At 39.9% G+C, this 19,660-nt stretch overlaps 1 protein-coding gene across 1 annotated transcript in view; it reads right to left on the bottom strand.

The window, feature by feature from the left end:
• LOC140463205 (uncharacterized) overlaps nt 1–19,660 on the bottom strand; it is a 126,800-nt gene that overhangs the window by 57,042 nt on the left and 50,098 nt on the right. The window contains exons 5-6 of the mRNA XM_072556998.1: nt 9,393–9,767; nt 4,688–4,843 (exon numbers count right to left, since the gene is read on the bottom strand). Of these exons, the coding sequence (XP_072413099.1) occupies nt 4,688–4,843; nt 9,393–9,767 (531 nt within the window). The remainder of the gene's footprint in view (nt 1–4,687; nt 4,844–9,392; nt 9,768–19,660) is intronic.

Raw genomic sequence — 19,660 nt, 5'->3', positions numbered from 1 at the left:
GCTTTCCTAACAGCTTACTGGATCTTTACACTATATTCCTTTAAACCATACACACTACTCTCTTTGAGCATCAACACATACAAGTTTACTCTTTTTAAAAATATTTATTTCTATTTTTTTGACAAAAGTGAGTAACCACACACTTCCCCACATTTGATTCCATCTGCCATCTTGTTGTGCATTCACCAAACTTGTCTATTTCTGGCCTCCTCACAGCTTATATTCACACTTCCTTGTCTTGTCAACAAACCTAAAAATAATGCTCTTTCTCTTCATTGAAGTCATAATTGTAACTAACAAACTCCAGCACATACTGTGGCACTTCACTTCAATATCCATTAATCTATGATTCTGCTGTTAGCGGAAAAAGCCAATCTTACATGACAAGTTTCAAAACAAGTGTCACAAATGAAGTTATCATGTGTCATTTGGATTGCTGCCACAACCCAAACTCTGCCTCTTTCTTCCCAACCCAGCCTGTCTATATTCATATCAATGTACTTTTCAATTGCACTTTGGATTTCTAAATGTCCCTCTCCTAAATCCTCCCCCATCTTAGTAAATTTAAGGATGTCAGATTTCTACCACCTGCAAATACCTGGACTTTGGCTAACAAATTCTTGAGTTCACTTTTACAACGTGTGACATCATCTGAATTCTTCAACCTTGCTGGAGCCTCAAGACTCAATTCTGTTCAGGATAAGAGCATTACATTTTTGTCAAGCACATTTTGTGCTGTCCATTCAAAATTGAACCTTTTTTTATTTAAAAAAACTCTTAAAAGCAGCAAAACTCAGTGCAACATAATAGGAGAATGAAAGAAGAATTGGCAATATATAGTTTGTTAGCTGTTCCAGAGTCAGGAAGTCAGTGAGACCATTGATCAGGACCTATCTGGAGATGAAAAAAAATTAGCTAGCGGTCTCAACAGGAAAGGGTATGTGAGAACATCAAATGAGAACAGATCAGGTTCATTAGTCACACTATCCATATCTGCATGATAAATTTATAATTGGGTAATGTCCTGATAAGCAAACAGTGCTCATGAAACTAAGTCAAAAAGTGCCTTCAGGAGAGGGAGAAAACAAGAGGAAAACTGAAGGACCCAAAAAGTAAAACTCAAGTTTTATCTCTATAATAATGTTAATCTGAGGGCTATTCTGTATCACATTAGATTAAGCCTCTCTCTCTCTCACCTAGCCATTAACCAATTTGTATACACACCTTGAGTTGTTTGTAGTACATTATAAAATGAAGCCAGATTTTGAAGGATGGGGAATATCATTTACTATCATGCTGTTTTCATAGTGGCATTGATAGATTACCATGTTAAACTGAGTTTACTTTGAAAAGCAGGGGGTTCACAGTGCACAATAGCTACTGTAGATAGTGACCATGATAGTGACAAATGCATATCCCTCTTGCAATGGGCCTTAACCACAATATTATCAGCCTGGAAGCTGTTCGAGCAATAAATACAATTACAAATCAAAGGAGAAATGCAAGGCTTTCTCCCCTGCAGCATTCTTCATAAAGCATAAGGAACAGAGACAATTTTTTTTTAAAACTCCAGATGGTAGAGATTGCAAGACTTCTATGGTGAGGAACGAACAATTAACATTAATAAATAAAATTAGGTGGCCTCTTAGTCGTGCTGACTGGGGAGATAGCTAAGCTGTTCCATACAGTAGTATTCACAACAGTGAAACAAAAGGTAAAACAATCTGATAACAATTAGCTTTGAAACTATGTTGCAATAAATGGCAATTTCCATGTCAGTTTTATCAGTTAGGATTTACTTTGCCTCAGTGTTATAATTTTGACCCAAAGTCAAGCAGAACTTGGCTTTGATAGAAATGGCGGTCAGATCTGAAATTATTGAGGGCTACATAAACAAACCTCTGCCAAAATGCTAAATCCTGAAGCAATTATCATTCCTCCTAATTCACTGCAATTTTACACAATTTAATTTAATGTTTGACTATTACAGATTCTATTCTAAATTGAAGTATTTTTCCATGTTCCAGCATTTGAAATCTGGATGCACTGATCCTGACCAAAAAAGAAAACAGCATTACCATACAATTTGTCAATTCAGACAGATTATTTTAGTCCCTCTCAAAATTCTACATTTTTTGGGAAAAATATAGTCTCTATTTTTCCAGAATCTTCTCAAAACATTTATATTCTAATGTGGATATCATAAACTTCGCCCAATTATTATAAAGTCATGCTTGTTGAACACTTCAAATTGAACCTATACTGCAGTGAGATTTTTCTATTCTGGACATAGTTTGCAACTTTGCAAGAAGGCACCTGTTTTCTATCATGTAACAGCTGCAGAAACAAAATTAGTGGGGAAATTAGAGAAACCGGATCAACAGAACATTTCTTTGTCCATAATACTGTCTGAAACACAGCAATACATCTTTTTTCCACTACACATCTCTCCACCCTAAAAGACATGTTAAAGAGAATGTAGTTTATAATCATAAAAATACGTTGAAAATATCCCCAAATATTTCAATTCACGTCAGACTTGTCACAAACTCATTATGCTCAGAATTATTTCTTTGACCTATCACTTTAACAAATTGGGTGTTTTCAATAATTTAGGCATGGTCCTTCTTGTAAATCTTAACTTTAGTGCTTGCTTAGTTGTCTGAAAGCCGAAAGGTCATTGTTACTACCAGAGGAAAAGTACTGGAGCAACTGAAGGCTCTAAAACTTGACAAATTCTCAGGATCTTAGCAGACATATTGGGGTTCCAAATGATGCAGACAATGAATACCCTAAGATCTTCCAATACACTCTAAATTCTAGAATGCTCCTAGCAAAGGAATATTCCTTAATCTGGAATTTAAGGATCAAATGATGACCATGAAACCATTATTGATAGTCAGAAAAACTCATGATTCACTAACGTCCTCAGGGAAAGAAATTTGTCATCCTTGCCTAGTCTGGCCTACTTTTGACACCCGACCCACAGCAATGTAGTTGACTCTTAAGTGCTTTCTTGACACTGAGGGATGAGCAATAGATGCTGTCCTAGCCAGAGATACCCACATTCCATATGCGAATTTTAAAAAAAAAGGATCAGAAGTCAGCAAATGTAACAACGTCTAAAGAAAGGAGAGAGAATAAACAAAAAGATTACAAGAAGTTAGCAAAAGGTATTTGATAAAGTGCCTTAAAAATGTTAGTTTACAAAATTAGAGGGGTATTATCTATTGTCCATGTGGGACTATAGACTCTGTTAGATAAAGTAATGACTATATAACCTGAGGGGCACCACTTCACATCAGCCAAGGGCAAAGCAGGGAGGCAGACCTCCAATGAATTACTACATTCCATACAGGAAGTGAACCATGACAGAGGAACAACCTTGCACCTAGCTAGCCAACATCTTACTAAGTGATAAATTGCTAGACAGGAATGTGGTTTTGAGGAAATAAAAAAAGTGACATGACTAAGTTAAATGAATGGGCAAGATGGCGGTAGCTGGTGTGCATTGTGAGGAAGTGTAAGGTTATGCAAAAATAGATAAGTAGAATCCTTTCTTTTGAAAGCAGCAAAATTTTGAAAGAGGGAATCAAGTGTGGTTGCCTGAGGATCACAAAATCAACATGCAGGGAAAGCAAGCAACTAGGGAGGAAAATGGCATATTGTCCTTTACCACAAAGGCACTGGAGTACAAGAATAAAGAAGTCTTGACAAACTTTTGCAGGGCTTTGGTGAGAATTTCTTGCACTATTGAGAGGTTTTAGTCTCCATATTTACAGATGGACATACCTTGAGGCCATACACTGAAGGTTGACAAGATTGGTTCCCATGATTAGAATGTTCTCCAATGAGAGGCTGAGTAAATTCAATCTAAATTGGCGTATAAAATAAAAGGCTGAGAGGTGACAGCATTGAAACATTCAAGATTATGGAGAAGCTATAAAAAGTAGACAGATTATTTCTCCCAGCTGAGGAATCCAGAACCTGGGGAAACAATCCCAGAATAAAGGGACTGGTCATTTAGGACTGACTTGGGAAGTAATTTGTTTACTGAACAGGTTGCGATCCTTTGGATATATCTCCCCCACAGAGTTGTGGATTCTTCATTGCTTAATACATTTAAAGATGGAAAAAACAGATTTCCTGGATTCTCAGCAGAGTAAAGGGCGTGAGGGCATGAGTGTGGGATGAAATTGGCGGGTGAGAAAATGGAGGTTAGCTAAAAGTTCTGCTGTGACCAAATTAAACAGTGGAACATTAGTCCTCACTTTCTACCCACCAGCTTCTGCATCCGAAAGATCATAAGCTATAATTTCTGCCACCTCCAGGGGGATGCCACCACCATTAGTAAATCAGGACGGTTCACCCTTTTTTCCAGGAAAAAGCGGACAATCCTGAGACCGTCCTGACGGAGAATGAATGTGCAAAGGAATTGTACGTCCATGGTACAGAGAGGGTCTCTTGTAGGAGAACTACAAAGTGGGAAAATTGATATATCGAGAGCCAGCATTGATTCAAGGTGCTCACTGCCTGCTCCCTTAAACACCATGTACCTAATGACACAATAATTAACAATTTCATAAATTTCAAAGTTGTTTTTAAGTGTCAATACCAATTTTTCATTCTCTCAGGTTGACTTTAATTTTCACTCCCAATGGTTGTAAAGACAGTTTTGCAAGAGTACCTTGAACACAGAATCAAATTCATCCATTTGGGATTCTTCCACTTTTACTTCAATCTGCACTGGACATTCTGTGACACTTTCAGATGCATCATCATGCTTTTTGCCTTGTTTTTCTTCAAATGCTTCAATGAAGCAAATACTGGGTTTTTCCTGCAACTTAAAAGACAAAAGGGTCAATGGTCAGTGCATGTATAATGAAGTAAAACCCTCAGTAGGCATTTAAACAATACTGTATGTATTTTTAAAAAAAACTTTTCTTTCCTCCTACATCTTGTACCATATACCAGTAACAACATCTCACAGAGTGGTATTTATCATGTACCAGACCATCCTTAGTCTATTTTATCATCAGAAGGAATCCAATCTTGCTCTAACCTAACGGTAGCATGCAGCTACTGTAACAGGACTAATGAATGAATAAATTAAGCATGAATTTGAAGCCAAACAGAAACACTAAATACTTGACACAGATCAGGTACAGAATCTAGGACACACTAATACATGATGTACACCATCAGGCAACTGTCTGTGTGGAGTTTGCATGCTGTCCCAGTGCCTGCATGGCTTTCTTCTGGGCGCTCTAGTTTCCTGTCACAGTCCAAAGATGTGCAGGCTAGGTAGATTAGCCATGCTAAATTGCCCATAGTGTCCAGGGATGTGCATGCTAGGTGGAATAGTCATAGTAAATGCTAGTTTACAGGGATAAGGTTTCGGGTGGGGTGGGGGAGGGGTTGGTTGGTCTGAGTTGGATGCCTTTCAGAAGGTCAGGGTGGACTCGATGGGGTGAATGGCCTGCTTCCACACTATAGGGACTCTATGATAAAGGTGGCTTTGTTCACACTGGGAGCAAATGAAATGGACTGCAGACCAATATCAGATAGTAAGTTAAAATAGCTTGGGAACTTCAATCAAATCATAACAGTATTAAATATTGGCAAATATAACAAAGCCAATAGCATAAGTTATTCAAATCCATTCCAATTGTTTTATACTAAGGACCCTGGAGTAATTAATAAAAGAAAGCAGCTCAGGAACTACAGACTTAGAGAGCAATAAAAGGAAGTAGTAGTGCTTGCATTATAGATATTTTTACACCAACCTGTTCAGATGTATCTTAATACACATCAGGGATGAAAAACAGACTTTGAACATCTAATCTGTTAAACCCTCTCAAGATTTTAAGCTTCAATGAGATCACCATTCTTCTGAAAAAATAAACCAGTATATCCATCACTTCATCACAGCCAGCCCTCAAATTGCAATAATCAATCTAGTGAATCTGCAAGATAAGCAGGTCTTGCCTCAGATCAAGGAGACCAACACTGAATACAAGAGTCACACCTACTATACTGCACAAAGTCCATTTACAATAGAGGTCAACAAACTACTTCCTTTCCTAATTGCTGGCTATACCTGCATACTAAGTTAAGTTTGCGCACCCAAACCTTTTTGAACCTTCATGATGTCAAAGTTACTCACCATTTAAAAAATGTATGGCTTTTCATTCTTACCAAAATGAAAGACCTCACTTCTGAATGTTACTCCAGATTACATTATCTGTCTCAATACCTGTCAACCTGTCAATATCCTTTTACAGCCGCTGACAGCTCCTCAACATCTGATGTCCCACATAGCTATATAACATCAGCAAAATTACACACTAGATCCTCTCTCCTTAACAAAAGTAATTAAAATGGGTTAAAAAGAGCTGAGGCAACAACCCTGATTCTGGTAGTACCCTATCAGTTGCAGACTACTCACTTCAAAATGACTGTTTATTCCTATTTTCCACCTGTTAATCCATAATTGACTCTTGCCAATACATTAATTCACAAAATGAGGCTTTACAGTGCATGAACAGAGTTTTAGATTCCGCCATCTATTCTGGATCCTCAAATAACTTTGTCAGTAACAAAAATAAAATCTGTTTTTAAGACAGCATCACAGAATCTTCTGCTTCTGTGGACTGGGACAAATAGGGCCTTGGTTAACATTAATCATTTGATAAACACTGATTTTGGCAAAGCCACTCTTGCTCAACACAGTAATGAATTCAGCAAAGATTAGCATGAGTCAAACAATAGCAAATTAAAAGAAATATCAAAGTAGGAAGGAAAAATAAACAATCCATATTCCACAAAATTAGGATGAAACAGAGTGGAAGACCTTACCGAGCTTGATGCCAGACATGCTTCCGTTAACGCAAAACCAAATTTAAACCAACGAATGTCAAACAATGAACAAAAAAGGAAGTAAAAATAATCAAACAGAAGAAAAATTGGAAAAACTTCAGCCTCACTACTCAGGAGAGAGAGGAATCTAAAGTGATCATGTAGCAGTACAATTAATGACATGAAAAGATTAATCCAACAATGGCTGAATTAAAATGCAAAGGTGAGGCATAGTGCTGCAGAGTAAAAGTAAAAGACAAATTTAGAATTAAGATTAAAAGTGCAACCTCACACAAGAATTACCGATACATTGAGTAATATGAACAAAAACATTCTATTATCTAAACATCTTGCATGATTAACTTCAATGAAAAAATTTGTATTGTTCAAATCTGGAGTACAGGAAATTTTGTGTGCCTTTTAGATCCATTAAAAGATAATATCCTCAACCACTATATTGTAGGCATTTATTCACAAACAACAGAATCTTGGTTTTGTGGATCTTTATTGTAAACCTGACAAAACAGGGGAAGATATGGAGGAAGAACAGTGGCTTTCAACTAACCACAATTTATGTTGAGTACATGGCCCTCCGTGGCTTAAAATTTACCCTGTGCTTCCATTTTCTCAATGCTTTTCCTTCTGTGATGCCCACATAAAAAGGTTTTAATAAAAACAAATTGGATAACATCAGCCTTTGAAGTTCAGGAACAGAATGTAATATCACACTTAAAATTATAAGTTAACAAAAAAAGTTAACCTTCAGTTAAAATAGCAGACAAATTACATACAAACATACTCAGCACTCATATACCAAACGTTGCACAATACAATTTCAACACCTTAATTATTAAAAGGCTAAACACTATCTAGTCAATGATCATTTAGGCATCTAGCCAGGAGTCTTAGAATGTACAATATGAATCTCTTACAGGTCAATTGTAAAAATTATGGAAACGGATACATTGAAATACACAATAGATGTCAGCTACATCCATGTTAGCAGTGTGTTTCAAAAGTACTTCACAAAATGAAAAAGACAGTCAGTTCTGCTATAACACAGTAGTTCCATTCTCATGCAACCTTGTGTTATAAGAAATGCATGTAATAGCAGCACCATTTAAACTAATGGGGCCGGAATTGCGTTATAACCAAAACGCTCTTGAAAAGTTCACACTATAGAAACAGAGTCCCCAGTTAGTCAATTGCGTTACAGAAAATTTGCATTAATGAAACATATGTTATAGCAGAATGGCCTGTACAAGATATTGCAAGTCAGTACATGGATCGAACCTGTGTATATGATTGCATTCAAGAGAAGGGCTCTGAAACTACACATTAGCAAAAGAAAGTTCACAGGGAAGATGTGCAAGAGAATTTACAAGAATGTGAGCGCAGGCTTGGGGGTATATCCAAGTCAGTCCACTTGAGAGAATGCATTAACTAAGTGCATTTATAACCAGTACAAATATATAGATAAGGAGGAGTGGGCCTGCTCCTTCATTTTATAACATTCTAGTCCCATATATTGGCTGTGCATTGAAAACAACTTTTTTGTTCTGGTGGAGTGCACTGTGCTGAAGAAATGTAAGACAACATTCCAAAAACCGTTTGTTTGCTTTGTCAAAAACATATCATGAGCTTCCCTTTTCCCAAATCATAGCTGGAGTCACCCTACAATCCTTGAAGGAGGGAGTGGATTCCAAAAGTAAAATGTATCCCATACTGCTTCAAAATCTAAATAGTCCAACAATTAAAACTTACACTTAGGTTCAACTTAAGTGCAGAGAGCTAGTGGAGGTTTTCAATGTCTTAATTAGAATTCCAATCAATACTTTTGAAAACAAATTATTGCATTAATGACTCCCAAGTTAGGCCACCAATTTTAGAATCCCCCTTCATAATCTCCATTTTAAATAATCAGGTTTAGGTCTGCTAGACCAGTTAATCCATAAGAAGTGATGTTGAAGTTGTTATATTTATAGCAGCCAGTAACTGAGTCATAAAGCATCCAAGGAGCAGGAGAAAGCCCGAAACATCGATTCTCCTGCTCCTTGGATGCTGCTTAACCTGCTGCGCTTTTCCAGCAGCACATTTTTCAGCTCTGATCTCCAGCATCTGCAGTCCTCACTTTCTCCTAGCAACTGAGTCATGTAGAGCAGGAAAACACCAGAATCTCACTCTTTGTTGAATTAACTCATCTAAGGCGGAGATGGGAATATTTTAGCTGTTCTCAGCAATTCAGTCAATGAGATGAAAGTAACACAGGTTTTTCCTTCCTGCATGGTACCAGTGACTTTGACTGGGTATACATATATGTGGGTATTGAAAGAAAACAGGATCTATTTTAGCAGACGGATGTACTGCAGCATAGTCTGCCAATGCTCAGATTTGTGCATGATAAATAGACAGAATTCAAGACCCAAGGATGTCCATGTGTTTACGGGAGCACATTTCAACCAGGGCTCAATGCTTTCAGAAGCAAAGGCAGCTGAGAACACAAAAGGAAATTTCAAGAAACCAAAGAAAGGTACCTGGGTCTCCTTGGTTAGTTCTGAAGCCACCTTGGACTTATTGTCAGCTGTTGGTGTAGGTAATTCTTGTTTAATCCATTCACACATGTTCACTTTTTCATCTGTTGAGCTTCCTGCAGAAATCTTGCTGTTTAAAGGTTCACTAGTATGTATTTTCAGTAGGGTTTCCATTGGAGAAGTTTTCTTGTTCTTTGGGTCATCAGAGTTGGAGCGCTGCTGTTTGTCTTCAGAATGTGGGGATATTTCTTCTTTCGGGAACTGTTCAACCAACTCTTCCACAGCAGTACTCACTGTAACGTTTTCTTCTTTGTGGCATCCATCTCTTTCCTTCACAAGATGTTGATATTTCTTTTTAAGAACAATATATTTTTCACCCTAGATTTTAAAAAAAATTGTTAAAATGCACTGTTGACATTTTTCCGAAACATTTAGTAAACGGTCTTTTATTGTGTTAAAAAATATCCACAATAAATTAAAAGATGTGTCACACGTTAAATCTATATTTATTGCAGCAATATAGAAGATAATATAACCCATGAGAAACATAGGGGTAAGTACTCTAAAGATCCTCTTTACAAACTATACTGCAGAAGGAATTCTAGTCAAACGATCACCTGTGTCTTTCTTGCTTTACACATCATATGTATACCATTCTGGAAGAGAGTGATGAATAAAACAAAATTTCTTGCATTTGGAAAATTGGGTTCAGAGAAAACGACAAACTCAACACATGTGGAGGAGAGACAAGAATATTTTAGTTAGGCTGATTCCCAATAGGTCTTGGCAGATTCATTACTGTGCATTTAGATAGTCATTTTGTTTCAGATACCAGTACTTTAAACTTTTGAAACAAAGAACGAAACACTGAAAGTTTCCTAAATGTGTAATACAACATTATTTCTTGATGAAAACATCTATGAATCCATGCACTACAATTTTGCGCTAATTTTCCCTACAATACATAAACATCATTGATTCACTATAGGCAGTTATGAGCAGCCTGTTAAAAATCAAGGGCATGCGAGGTGCTTCTTCCACTAATAATACACCTAGAATTTTCATCAGTCTCAAATAGTGATCATTATTTCTTGTATTTGAAGTTGAAAGTGTTATGAAAAGCATGTTATATTTTGTAGTTTATTACAGAACTCTGCAGTACAAATAATCTTCCACCAGTCAATTGGTGCTGTGACTTATACATTCAACATTTCAGTTTCCAGTCCTGCAGTTTCTTTTCTTTCCCCTCCGCAGTAATTTTCTCCCTTTCCATTTGTCAGATTATTTCATTATCATTCAGTATAAAACAGATCCCAACAAAATCATTATATAATTCTAACAATAAGAATCTACTGTAGATGAGGGCTGGATTTATAGTACTCCATGTGGACCTATACTACTCTGGCAGTCTATTAATTTCAGCTCAGGTTTCAAAGACCAATTCTAACAAACAATATTCTCCCGTAAGTTCACAGCCTCTCTGTCTTAACATTTGGAGACACCCATTAAGGCTAAAGAAAATGAACAAGTGACTCCCTTTACCGACATAAAGTAAATGCCGTCCTTTATGTCTGGCAAATAACAGCAGGCAAAATTGCAGTTTGCTGCTTAGCTCCTTTGATTTTCTCTCTCTTAAGAGGTTACTCAAGAAGGGCAATAATTGACAGACATGTGATCAATTCATGTGTATTAACCATCAGAATATTTAAGTATGGAGAACACCATAGTCAAACTATCTTGCTGCCCTCGACCAGAAACCACACACATCAAACATTAAATCTGGTTTATAATCCTCAGTATAAACAGCATAGATTCAACTTTTTAATGCTTTTATGTTATTGGTATTGGTTAATTACCAATAGAATTTTAAGTTAAGCACTGATTAGCTTTAAGCATGAACATTAGCTTTGGGACAAAATCTGTTGAATTACAAGATTATATGTGTGTATATATATGTATAGTTATATTACTACTTCAATCAAAATGCCAAGGCACTCATGCAGGGTGCAATCAAGCAAAAATTGATGCTGAGACGATAGCAAGAAATCCTTAGAGGAAACAGTGGATTTGAAAGACCAATCTTAAAGGAGAAAGGGGGATTGGAGTGGTAGAAGGGCTGAAGAATAAATTCAAGACAGCTACATCATTGTGCCAATGTGTGGTTGAAGGAGGTTATAAGAAAGCGAATGTAATGTTGTCATTTATCTCAAGAGGGTTGTGCTTCTGAGACTTTATAAAGTTCTAGTTAGGCCCCATTTAGAATACTGTGTCCAATTTTGGGCCCCACACCTAAGAAAGGACATCCTGGCACTGGAGCGCATCCAGCGGAGATTCACACTGATGATCCCTGAAATGGTAGGCCCAACATACAATGAATGGCTCAGGACCTTGGGACGACAATTCTTGATCTTGCAAGGAATTAAGGGTTACAGGGAGAGTGCGGGTAAATGGAGTTGAAGTGGCCATTAGCCATGATTAAATGGCGAAGTGGAATCGATTGGCTGAAAGCCTTACTTCCACTCCTATGTCTTATGGTCTTATGGAATTCATAAAAGTTCAGAGACAGAGGAAAAGAATGGTTTGGGGACTGGTGCTGTAGAAATTATGAAAGTTGCAGAGATAGGGAGGAGCGAGGCCATTAAGGATTTGAAAAGGTGGCTCAGAATTTTCTATTGTCAGCACAGTGGCTCAGTGGTTAGCAATGCTGCCTCACAGCGCCAGGGACCCAGGTTCATTCCCAACCACAGGTGACTGTCTGAGCGGAGTTTGCACATTCTCCCAGTGTTTGCATGGGTTTCCTCCAGGTACTCCAGTTTCTTCCCAGAAACCAAAGATGTGCAGGTTAGGTGAATTGGTCATGCTAAGATTGTCCATAGTGATTCAGGGATGTGTTGGTTAGAGGCATTAGTCAGGAGAAATGTAGAGTAATAGGGTAGGGGAATGGGTCTGGGTGGAACACTCTTTCGAGAGTCGGTGTGGACTTGTTGGGCTGAATGGTCTGTTTCCGCACTATGGGGATTTTATGATCAGTGATGATTTATGTACTTGGTAGGTAAAACAGGATATGGGCAACGGAACACTACAGATGGTAGAAGTTAGGAAGTATGTCACAAGAGTCTGGTCCAGTCTAAATTGTGACTGATGGTCAGAAACGGAGACTCAGGCATAAAATGCAACTTTGTATGAGGGGCAACTTAACATTTTTGGATTTCAGTGATATGACAGCTTATTCTCAAAGCACACTTATTGAAAATGTACAAAACTGACTCAGCAAGTTAATAAAGTAATTAGGATGATTATATATTAGATCTGCTATTCAGTGGTGCACCTGGCCACGTATTACTTTGAGTTTGAATGTTGTAGACAGCGATCACAACAGTATTTGGGTTTCAATTATATACAATAATTATATTAAATATGAAAGAAAAGGTACCTAAAACCACAAGAAGAATTGCTAAGAGTTCAAAGTTTGGGAGAAGATTTGTAGCTCGGGTGCTCGTTGTTGTGGTTCTGTTCGCAGAGCTGGGAATTTGTCTTGCAAACATTTCGTCCCCTGTCTAGGTGACATCCTCAGTGCTTGGGAGCCTCTTGTGAAGCGCTTCTGTGCTGTTTCCTCCGGCATTTATAGTGGCCTGTCTCTGCCGCTTCCGGTTGTCAGTTCGAGTTGTCCGCTGTAGTGGCCGGTATATTGGGTCTGTTGATAGAGTCTGTGGATGAGTGCCAATGGGCCTTGGAGGGAAGTGAGGGGGGAGGTGTGGACGCAAGTTTTGCATTTCTTGCGGTTGCAGGGGAAGGTGCCGGGAGTGGAGGTTGGGTTGGTGGGGTGTGTGGATCTGACGAGGGAGTCACAGAGGGAGTGGTCTTTCTGGAACGCTGATAGGGGGTGGGGAGGAAAATATATCCTTGGTGGTGGGGTCTGTTTGGAGGAGGCGGAAATGACGAAGGATGATACAATGTATCTGGAGGTTGGTGGGGTGGAAGGTGAGGACCAGTGGGGTTCTGTCCTGGTGGCGATTGGAGGGGCGGGTTCAAGGGTGGAGGAGCGGAAGTGGAGGAGATGCGGTGGACAGCATTGTCAACCACGTCGGAGGGGAAATTGCGGTCTTTGAAGAAGGAGGCCATTTGGGTTGTTCGGTATTGGAATTGCTCCTCCTGGGAGCAGATGCGGCAAAAGCGAAGGAATTGGGAATATGCGATGGCGTTTTTACAGGGGGCAGGGTGGGAGGTGGTGTAATCTAGGTTGAATATAGCTGAATGCTATAAATGGTAGAAGTTAGAAGGTCTATCACAAGAGTCCAGTGCAGTCTTAATTGAGACTGATGGTCAGAAATAGAGACTCAAGCATAAAATGCAATTATTGTATGACGGGCAACTTAACATTCTTGGATTTCAGAGATATGACAGCTTGTTCTCAAAGTGCCAAGTGCAACCTCAATACTTATTGGAGTGATTTCTGAACTCCATTGTATTTTACAAGAAAGAGTCAATTTCAGGTTTATACTGCATATTCACAGCTCATAACTTTGTTCTAACTTTGAGATGGTCATTCTGGCAACAATGCTACTTGTCACCTATCAGCTAAGAACCGCCTCTAGGTGTGAGGAACTGGTTATTTTCCCAGTAAATGGTGGATATCAGAGAGAGGTTGATACTTTGTATGCTGAATGGTGACTGATTCACTGACTTTGTTCCAATAAGAACTGCACTTGTTTCTGGTTGTGATGATATTACCTCATACTAAAAAGAAACATAATGCAGGAGGATCAGGGCCAGAGAACATGTTGTTCAATTGCCTATGTGGACTGAACACAAACGCGTTTCTTCCCCAAAACTCTCCTGAATTTTCAACTTGGTTTTCATCTCTGTATACTGGATTAGTGGTGCTGGAAGAGCACAGCAGTTCAGGCAGCATCCAACGAGCAGCGAAATCGACGTTTTGGGCAAAAGCCCTTCATCAGGAATAAAGGCAGTGAGCCTGAAGCATGGAGAGATAAGCTAGAGGAGGGTGGGGGTGGGGAGAGAGTAGCATAGAAATGACCTGGGAGTTGCAGTAGGAGAGGGACTCCCTGAGATTCTTGTAGAGAGAAGAGGAAACTTTCTTCAAGGCAGGCATCCTTGCAAGAGGATTCGCAGTAAGGTTAAAATCAACGAGGTAAAAACAATAACTGCAGATGCTGGAAACCAAATACTGGATTAGTGGTGCTAGAAGAGCACAGCAGTTCAGGCAGCATCCAACAAGCAGCGAAATCGACGTTTCGGGCAGAAGCCCTTCATCAGGAATAAAGGCAGTGAGCCTGAAGCGTGGAGAGATAAGCTAGAGGAGGGTGGGGTGGGGGTGGGGGTGGGGAGAAAGTAGCATAGAGTACCTTCACAGTTAATCACCTCCCTCCTTATTTCTTTTTTTGTTGCCCTCAGTTGGTCTTTGTAAGTATCCCAATCCTCTGGTTTCACACTGTGCTTTGCCACATTACTGAACTGTAAATGCTTTCTCTTTTGCTTTTATGTTATCCCTGACTTCCCTAGTCACAGAGACGTACAGCACAGAAACATACCCTTCGGTCCAACCCATCCATGCCGACCAAATAGCCCAACCTAATCTAGTCCCACCTGCTGACACCCAGCCCATATCCCTCCAAACCCTTCCTACTCATATATCCATCCAAATGCCTTTTAAATGTTGCAATTGTACAAGCCTCCACCACTTCCTCTGGCAGCTCATTCCATGTACGTACCACCCTCTGCATGAAAAAGTTGCCCCTTAGGTCTCTTTCATATCTTACACCTCTCACCCTAAACCAATGCCCTCTAGTTCTGGACTCCCCCACAAGCCATGGTTGCTTCAACCTCTCGTGCCAAGCTTCTTTTTCCTCAGAATGAATCTCTGCTGTGGAAAAAAAAGCATGATACAGGGAGGAAGAGGCAACCAAGAATGACTAGGGAATTCAGGGATAGCATAAAAGCAAAATAGAAAACATAATGTGATAAATGACAGTGGGAAATCAGAGGATTGGGAAGCTTCCAAAGACCAATTGAGGGCAACAAAAAAAAAAGAAAGAAAGAAGACTGAATGAGGGTAAGCTGGCCAGTAATACAAAGGAAGACTGTAAGAGTTTCCTTAGATAGGTTAATGGGCAAACAAAGAGAGGCAAAAGTGGACATTGAGCCACTGGAAAATGACACTGGAGAGATAGCAGTGGGGAACAAGGAAATGGCTAAGCAACTGAATAATTACTTCGTGACAGTCTTCACTGTGGAAAAATCACACAATACCAGGTTATACTTTTATAGGTTTATTTGGAAGCACCAGCTTCTTCATTAGACAACCACCTGATAAAGGAGCAGTGTTCCGAAAGCTATTGCTTCCAAAAAAACCTGTTGGACTATAACCTGGTGTTGCGAGATTCTTAACTTTGTCCACCCAGTCCAACACTGACTCCTCCACTTCAAAGTAGAAGACATGAGTAATATCCCAAAAATTCAAGAGAGAGTGAGGGGACAGAGCTGTGTATGGCGCCATCACCAAGGAGAGGGTGCTAGAAAAACTGAATGGCCTGAGGGTGGACCAGATGAACTACACCTCAGAGTTCCACAGAAGATAGCTGAAGAGATAGTGGAGGCATTAGTGGCAATCTTTTAGGAATCACTCAAATCAAGGAGGGTGCCAGAGGACTGTTAAAACAAAAAAATTGCAAATGTGACACCCCTGTTTTAAAAGGGAGTAAGACAAAAGATGGGAAAAATTACAGACTGATTAGCCTAACCTCGGTTGAGGGTAAGATCATGGAATCCATTGTGAAGGTTAAGATTTCTGAATACTTGGAAGTGTATGGCAAAATACAGCAAAGTCAGCATGGTTTCATCAAGGGAACACCATGCCTGTCAAATCTGCTAGAATTCTTTAACAAAGTAATGAGCAGGTTAGGCCAAGGAGAGCCAATGGATGTTATCTACTTGGACTTCAAGAAGGCCTTTGACAAGGTGCTGCATAGGAGGCTATTGAGTAAGATAGGGGCCCCTAGTGTCAGAGGCAAGGTGCTAGCATGGATAGAAGCTTGGCTGTCTGACAGAAAGCAGAGAGTGGGGATAAAAGGGTCCGTCTCAGGATGGCAGCTAGTGACAAGTGGGGTTCCGCAAGGCTAAGTCCTAGAACCACAACTTTTCACTTTATACATTAACGATCTAGTTGAAGGAACTCAGGGCATTCTGGCTAAATTTGCAAATGATATAAAGATAGGTAGAGGTACAGGTGACATTGAGGAAGCAGGGAGGCTGTAGAAGGACTTGGACAGGTTAAGAGTGGGCAAAGAAGCGACAGATGGAGCACAATGTAGGAAAGTGTGAGGTCATGCAATTCGGTAGGAAGAATAGAGGGATAGACTATTTTCTAAACGGGGAGAAAATTCAGAAGTTTGAAGCGCAAAGAGACTCAGGAGTTGTGGTCCAGGATTGTCTCAAGGTAAAAGTGCAGGTTGAGTTAGTAGTTAGGAAGGCAAATGCAATGATGGCATTTATTTTGAGAGGACTTGAATATAAAGGCAGGGATATACTTCTCAGGACACATTTGGAGTAATGTGCACAGTTTTGGGCCCCATATCTCAGGAACGATGTGCCCTGGAGCGTTTTCAGAGGAGGGACCAGAATGGTCCCAGGAATGAAAAGCTTAATAGAGTCAGAGATGTACAGACCCTTCTGTCCAACTTGTCCATACCGACCAGATATCCTAACCCAATATAGTTCCACCTGCCAACACCCGGCCCATATCCCTCCAAACTCTTCCTATTCATATACCCATCCAGATGCCTTTTAAATGTTGCAATTATACCAGCCTCCACCACCTCTGGCATCTCATTCCATACACGTACCACCCTGTGTGAAAAGGTTGCTCCTTAAGTCGCTTTTATATCTTTCCCCTCTCAACCTAAACCTACACCCTCTAGTTCTGGACTCCCCCACCCCAGGAAAAGAATTTGTCAATTTACCCAATCCATGCCCCTCATAATTTTATAAACCTCTAAGGTTACCCCTCACCCTCAGCCTCTGACACTCCAGAGAAAACAGCTCTAGCCTATTCAACCTCTCCCTATAGCTCAAATTCTCCAACCCTGGCAACATCCTTATAAATCTTTTCTGAATCCTTTCAAGTTTCACAATATCTTTCCAATAGGAAAGAGACCAGGATTACATGCAATATTCTAAGTGGCCTAACCAATGTTTTCTTAAGCCACAACATGACCTCCAAACTCCTGTACTCAATACTTTGACCAATAAAGGAAAGCATACCAAACGCCTTCTTCAACTATCCTACCCACCTGCAACTCCACTTTCAAGGAGCTATGAACCTGCACTCCAAGGTCTCTTTGTTCAGCAACACTCCCTAGGACCTTACCATTAAAGTGTATAACTCCTGCTAAAATTTGCTTTCCCAAAATGCAGCACCTCACGTTTATCTAAATTAATCTCCATCTGCCACTTCTCAGCCTATTGGCCCATCTGATCAAGATCCCTGTTGTAATCTGAGGAAACCTCCTTCTTCGTTATCCACTACACCTCCAATTTTGGTGTCATCTGCAAACTTACTAACTATACTCCTTACGCTCACTTCCAAATCATTTATGTAAATGATGAAAAGTAGTGGACCCAGCACTGAACCTTGTGGCTCTCCACTGGTCACAGGCCTCTAGTCTGAAAAACAACCCTCCACCGCCACCCCGTCTTCTACCTTTGATCCAGTTCTGTATCCAAATAACTAATTCTCCCTGTATTCCATGAGATATAATTTTGCTAACCAGTCTCCCACAGGGAACTTTGTCAACGCCTTACTGAAGTCCATATAGATCACGTCTACTGCCCTGCCCTCAACAATCCTCTTTGTTACTTCTTCAATAAACTCAATCAAGTTTGTGAGACATTATTTCCCATGCACAAAGCCATATTGACTATCCCTGATCAGTCCTTGCCCTTCCAAATATATGTACATCCTGTCCTTTAGGATTCCCTCCAACAGCTTGCCACCACCGACATCAGGCTCACTGGTCTATAGTTCCCTGGTTTGTCCTTATCACCTTTCTTAAATAGTGGGACCATGTTCGCCAACCTCCAGTCTTCCAGAACCTCACCTATGACTATTGATCAAACAAATATCTCAGTAAAAGGTCAAGCAATCACTTCCCTAGCTGTTAGCACTACTGCCTCACAGCACCAGGGTCCCAGGTTCGATTCTAGCCTTGAGCGACTGTCTATGTGGAGTTTGCACATTCTCCCAGTGTCAGCGTGGGTGCTGGGTGCTCCGGTTTCCACCCACAGCCAAAAGATGTTCACATCAGGTGGATTGGCCATGCTAAATTGCCCATAGTGTTAGGTGCATTAGTCAGAGAAAAATGGGTCTAGGTGGGTTACTCTTCAGAAGGTCGGTGTGGACTTGTTGCGCCGAAGGGCCTGTTTCCACACTGTACGGAATCTAATCTTCCCACAGAGTTCTATGGTACACCTGATCAGGTCCTAGGGATTTATCCACCTTTAAGCATTTCAAGACATCCAGCACTTCCTCCTCTGTAATATGTAGGTTTTTCAAGATGTCACCATCTATTTCCCTACATTCCATATTTTCCATGATCTTTTCCACAGTAAATTATGAGGAACTTTTGAGGACTCGGTTTATACTTAATGGAGTTTAGAAGAATGAGAGGAAATCTAATTGAAATATACAGAATACTGAATAGTCTGGACAGAATCGATGTTGGGAAGGACAGACTTGGACCTGCGGGCATAGCCTTAGGGTAAAGGGAAGACCTTTTAGAACAGAGATAAGGGAAAAACTTCTTCAGCCAGAAAGAGGTGAATCTATGGAATTCATTGCCACAGAAGGCCGTGGAGGCCAAGTCATTGAGTCTATTTAAGACTGAGATAGGTAGATTCTTGTGGAACAAGGGTTTACAGGAAGAAAGTGAGAGAATGGGGATGAGAAACTTATCAGCCATGATTGAATGGTGGTGCAGACTCGATGAGCTGAATGGCCTAATTTTGACTTTTATGTCTTATGGTCTTATCATAGGATTGCATGGTTCTGGTGGTGTGGGAAGTGCATGTATTGGGTTACATAATTGTGTAGAAAAATAATGGCACTTGACTTGGCAGTCTGCTTAGTTATGTGAAAACTACAATCCTGAACGATGACTTTAAGCTGATAAAGATCAGAAAACATTTAAAATTCTGCTCAGAGAAACATTTTAAAAAGATCATTTATTTGGTTTTACAGTGGTTGAAATAGGTTT

Source organism: Chiloscyllium punctatum, chromosome 37 (assembly GCF_047496795.1).
Source record: "Chiloscyllium punctatum isolate Juve2018m chromosome 37, sChiPun1.3, whole genome shotgun sequence".
Classification (NCBI taxonomy): Eukaryota; Metazoa; Chordata; class Chondrichthyes; order Orectolobiformes; family Hemiscylliidae; genus Chiloscyllium; species Chiloscyllium punctatum.
Note: the sequence above shows the minus strand (reverse complement) of the source record. Positions and strands in the feature narration are given on the sequence as shown.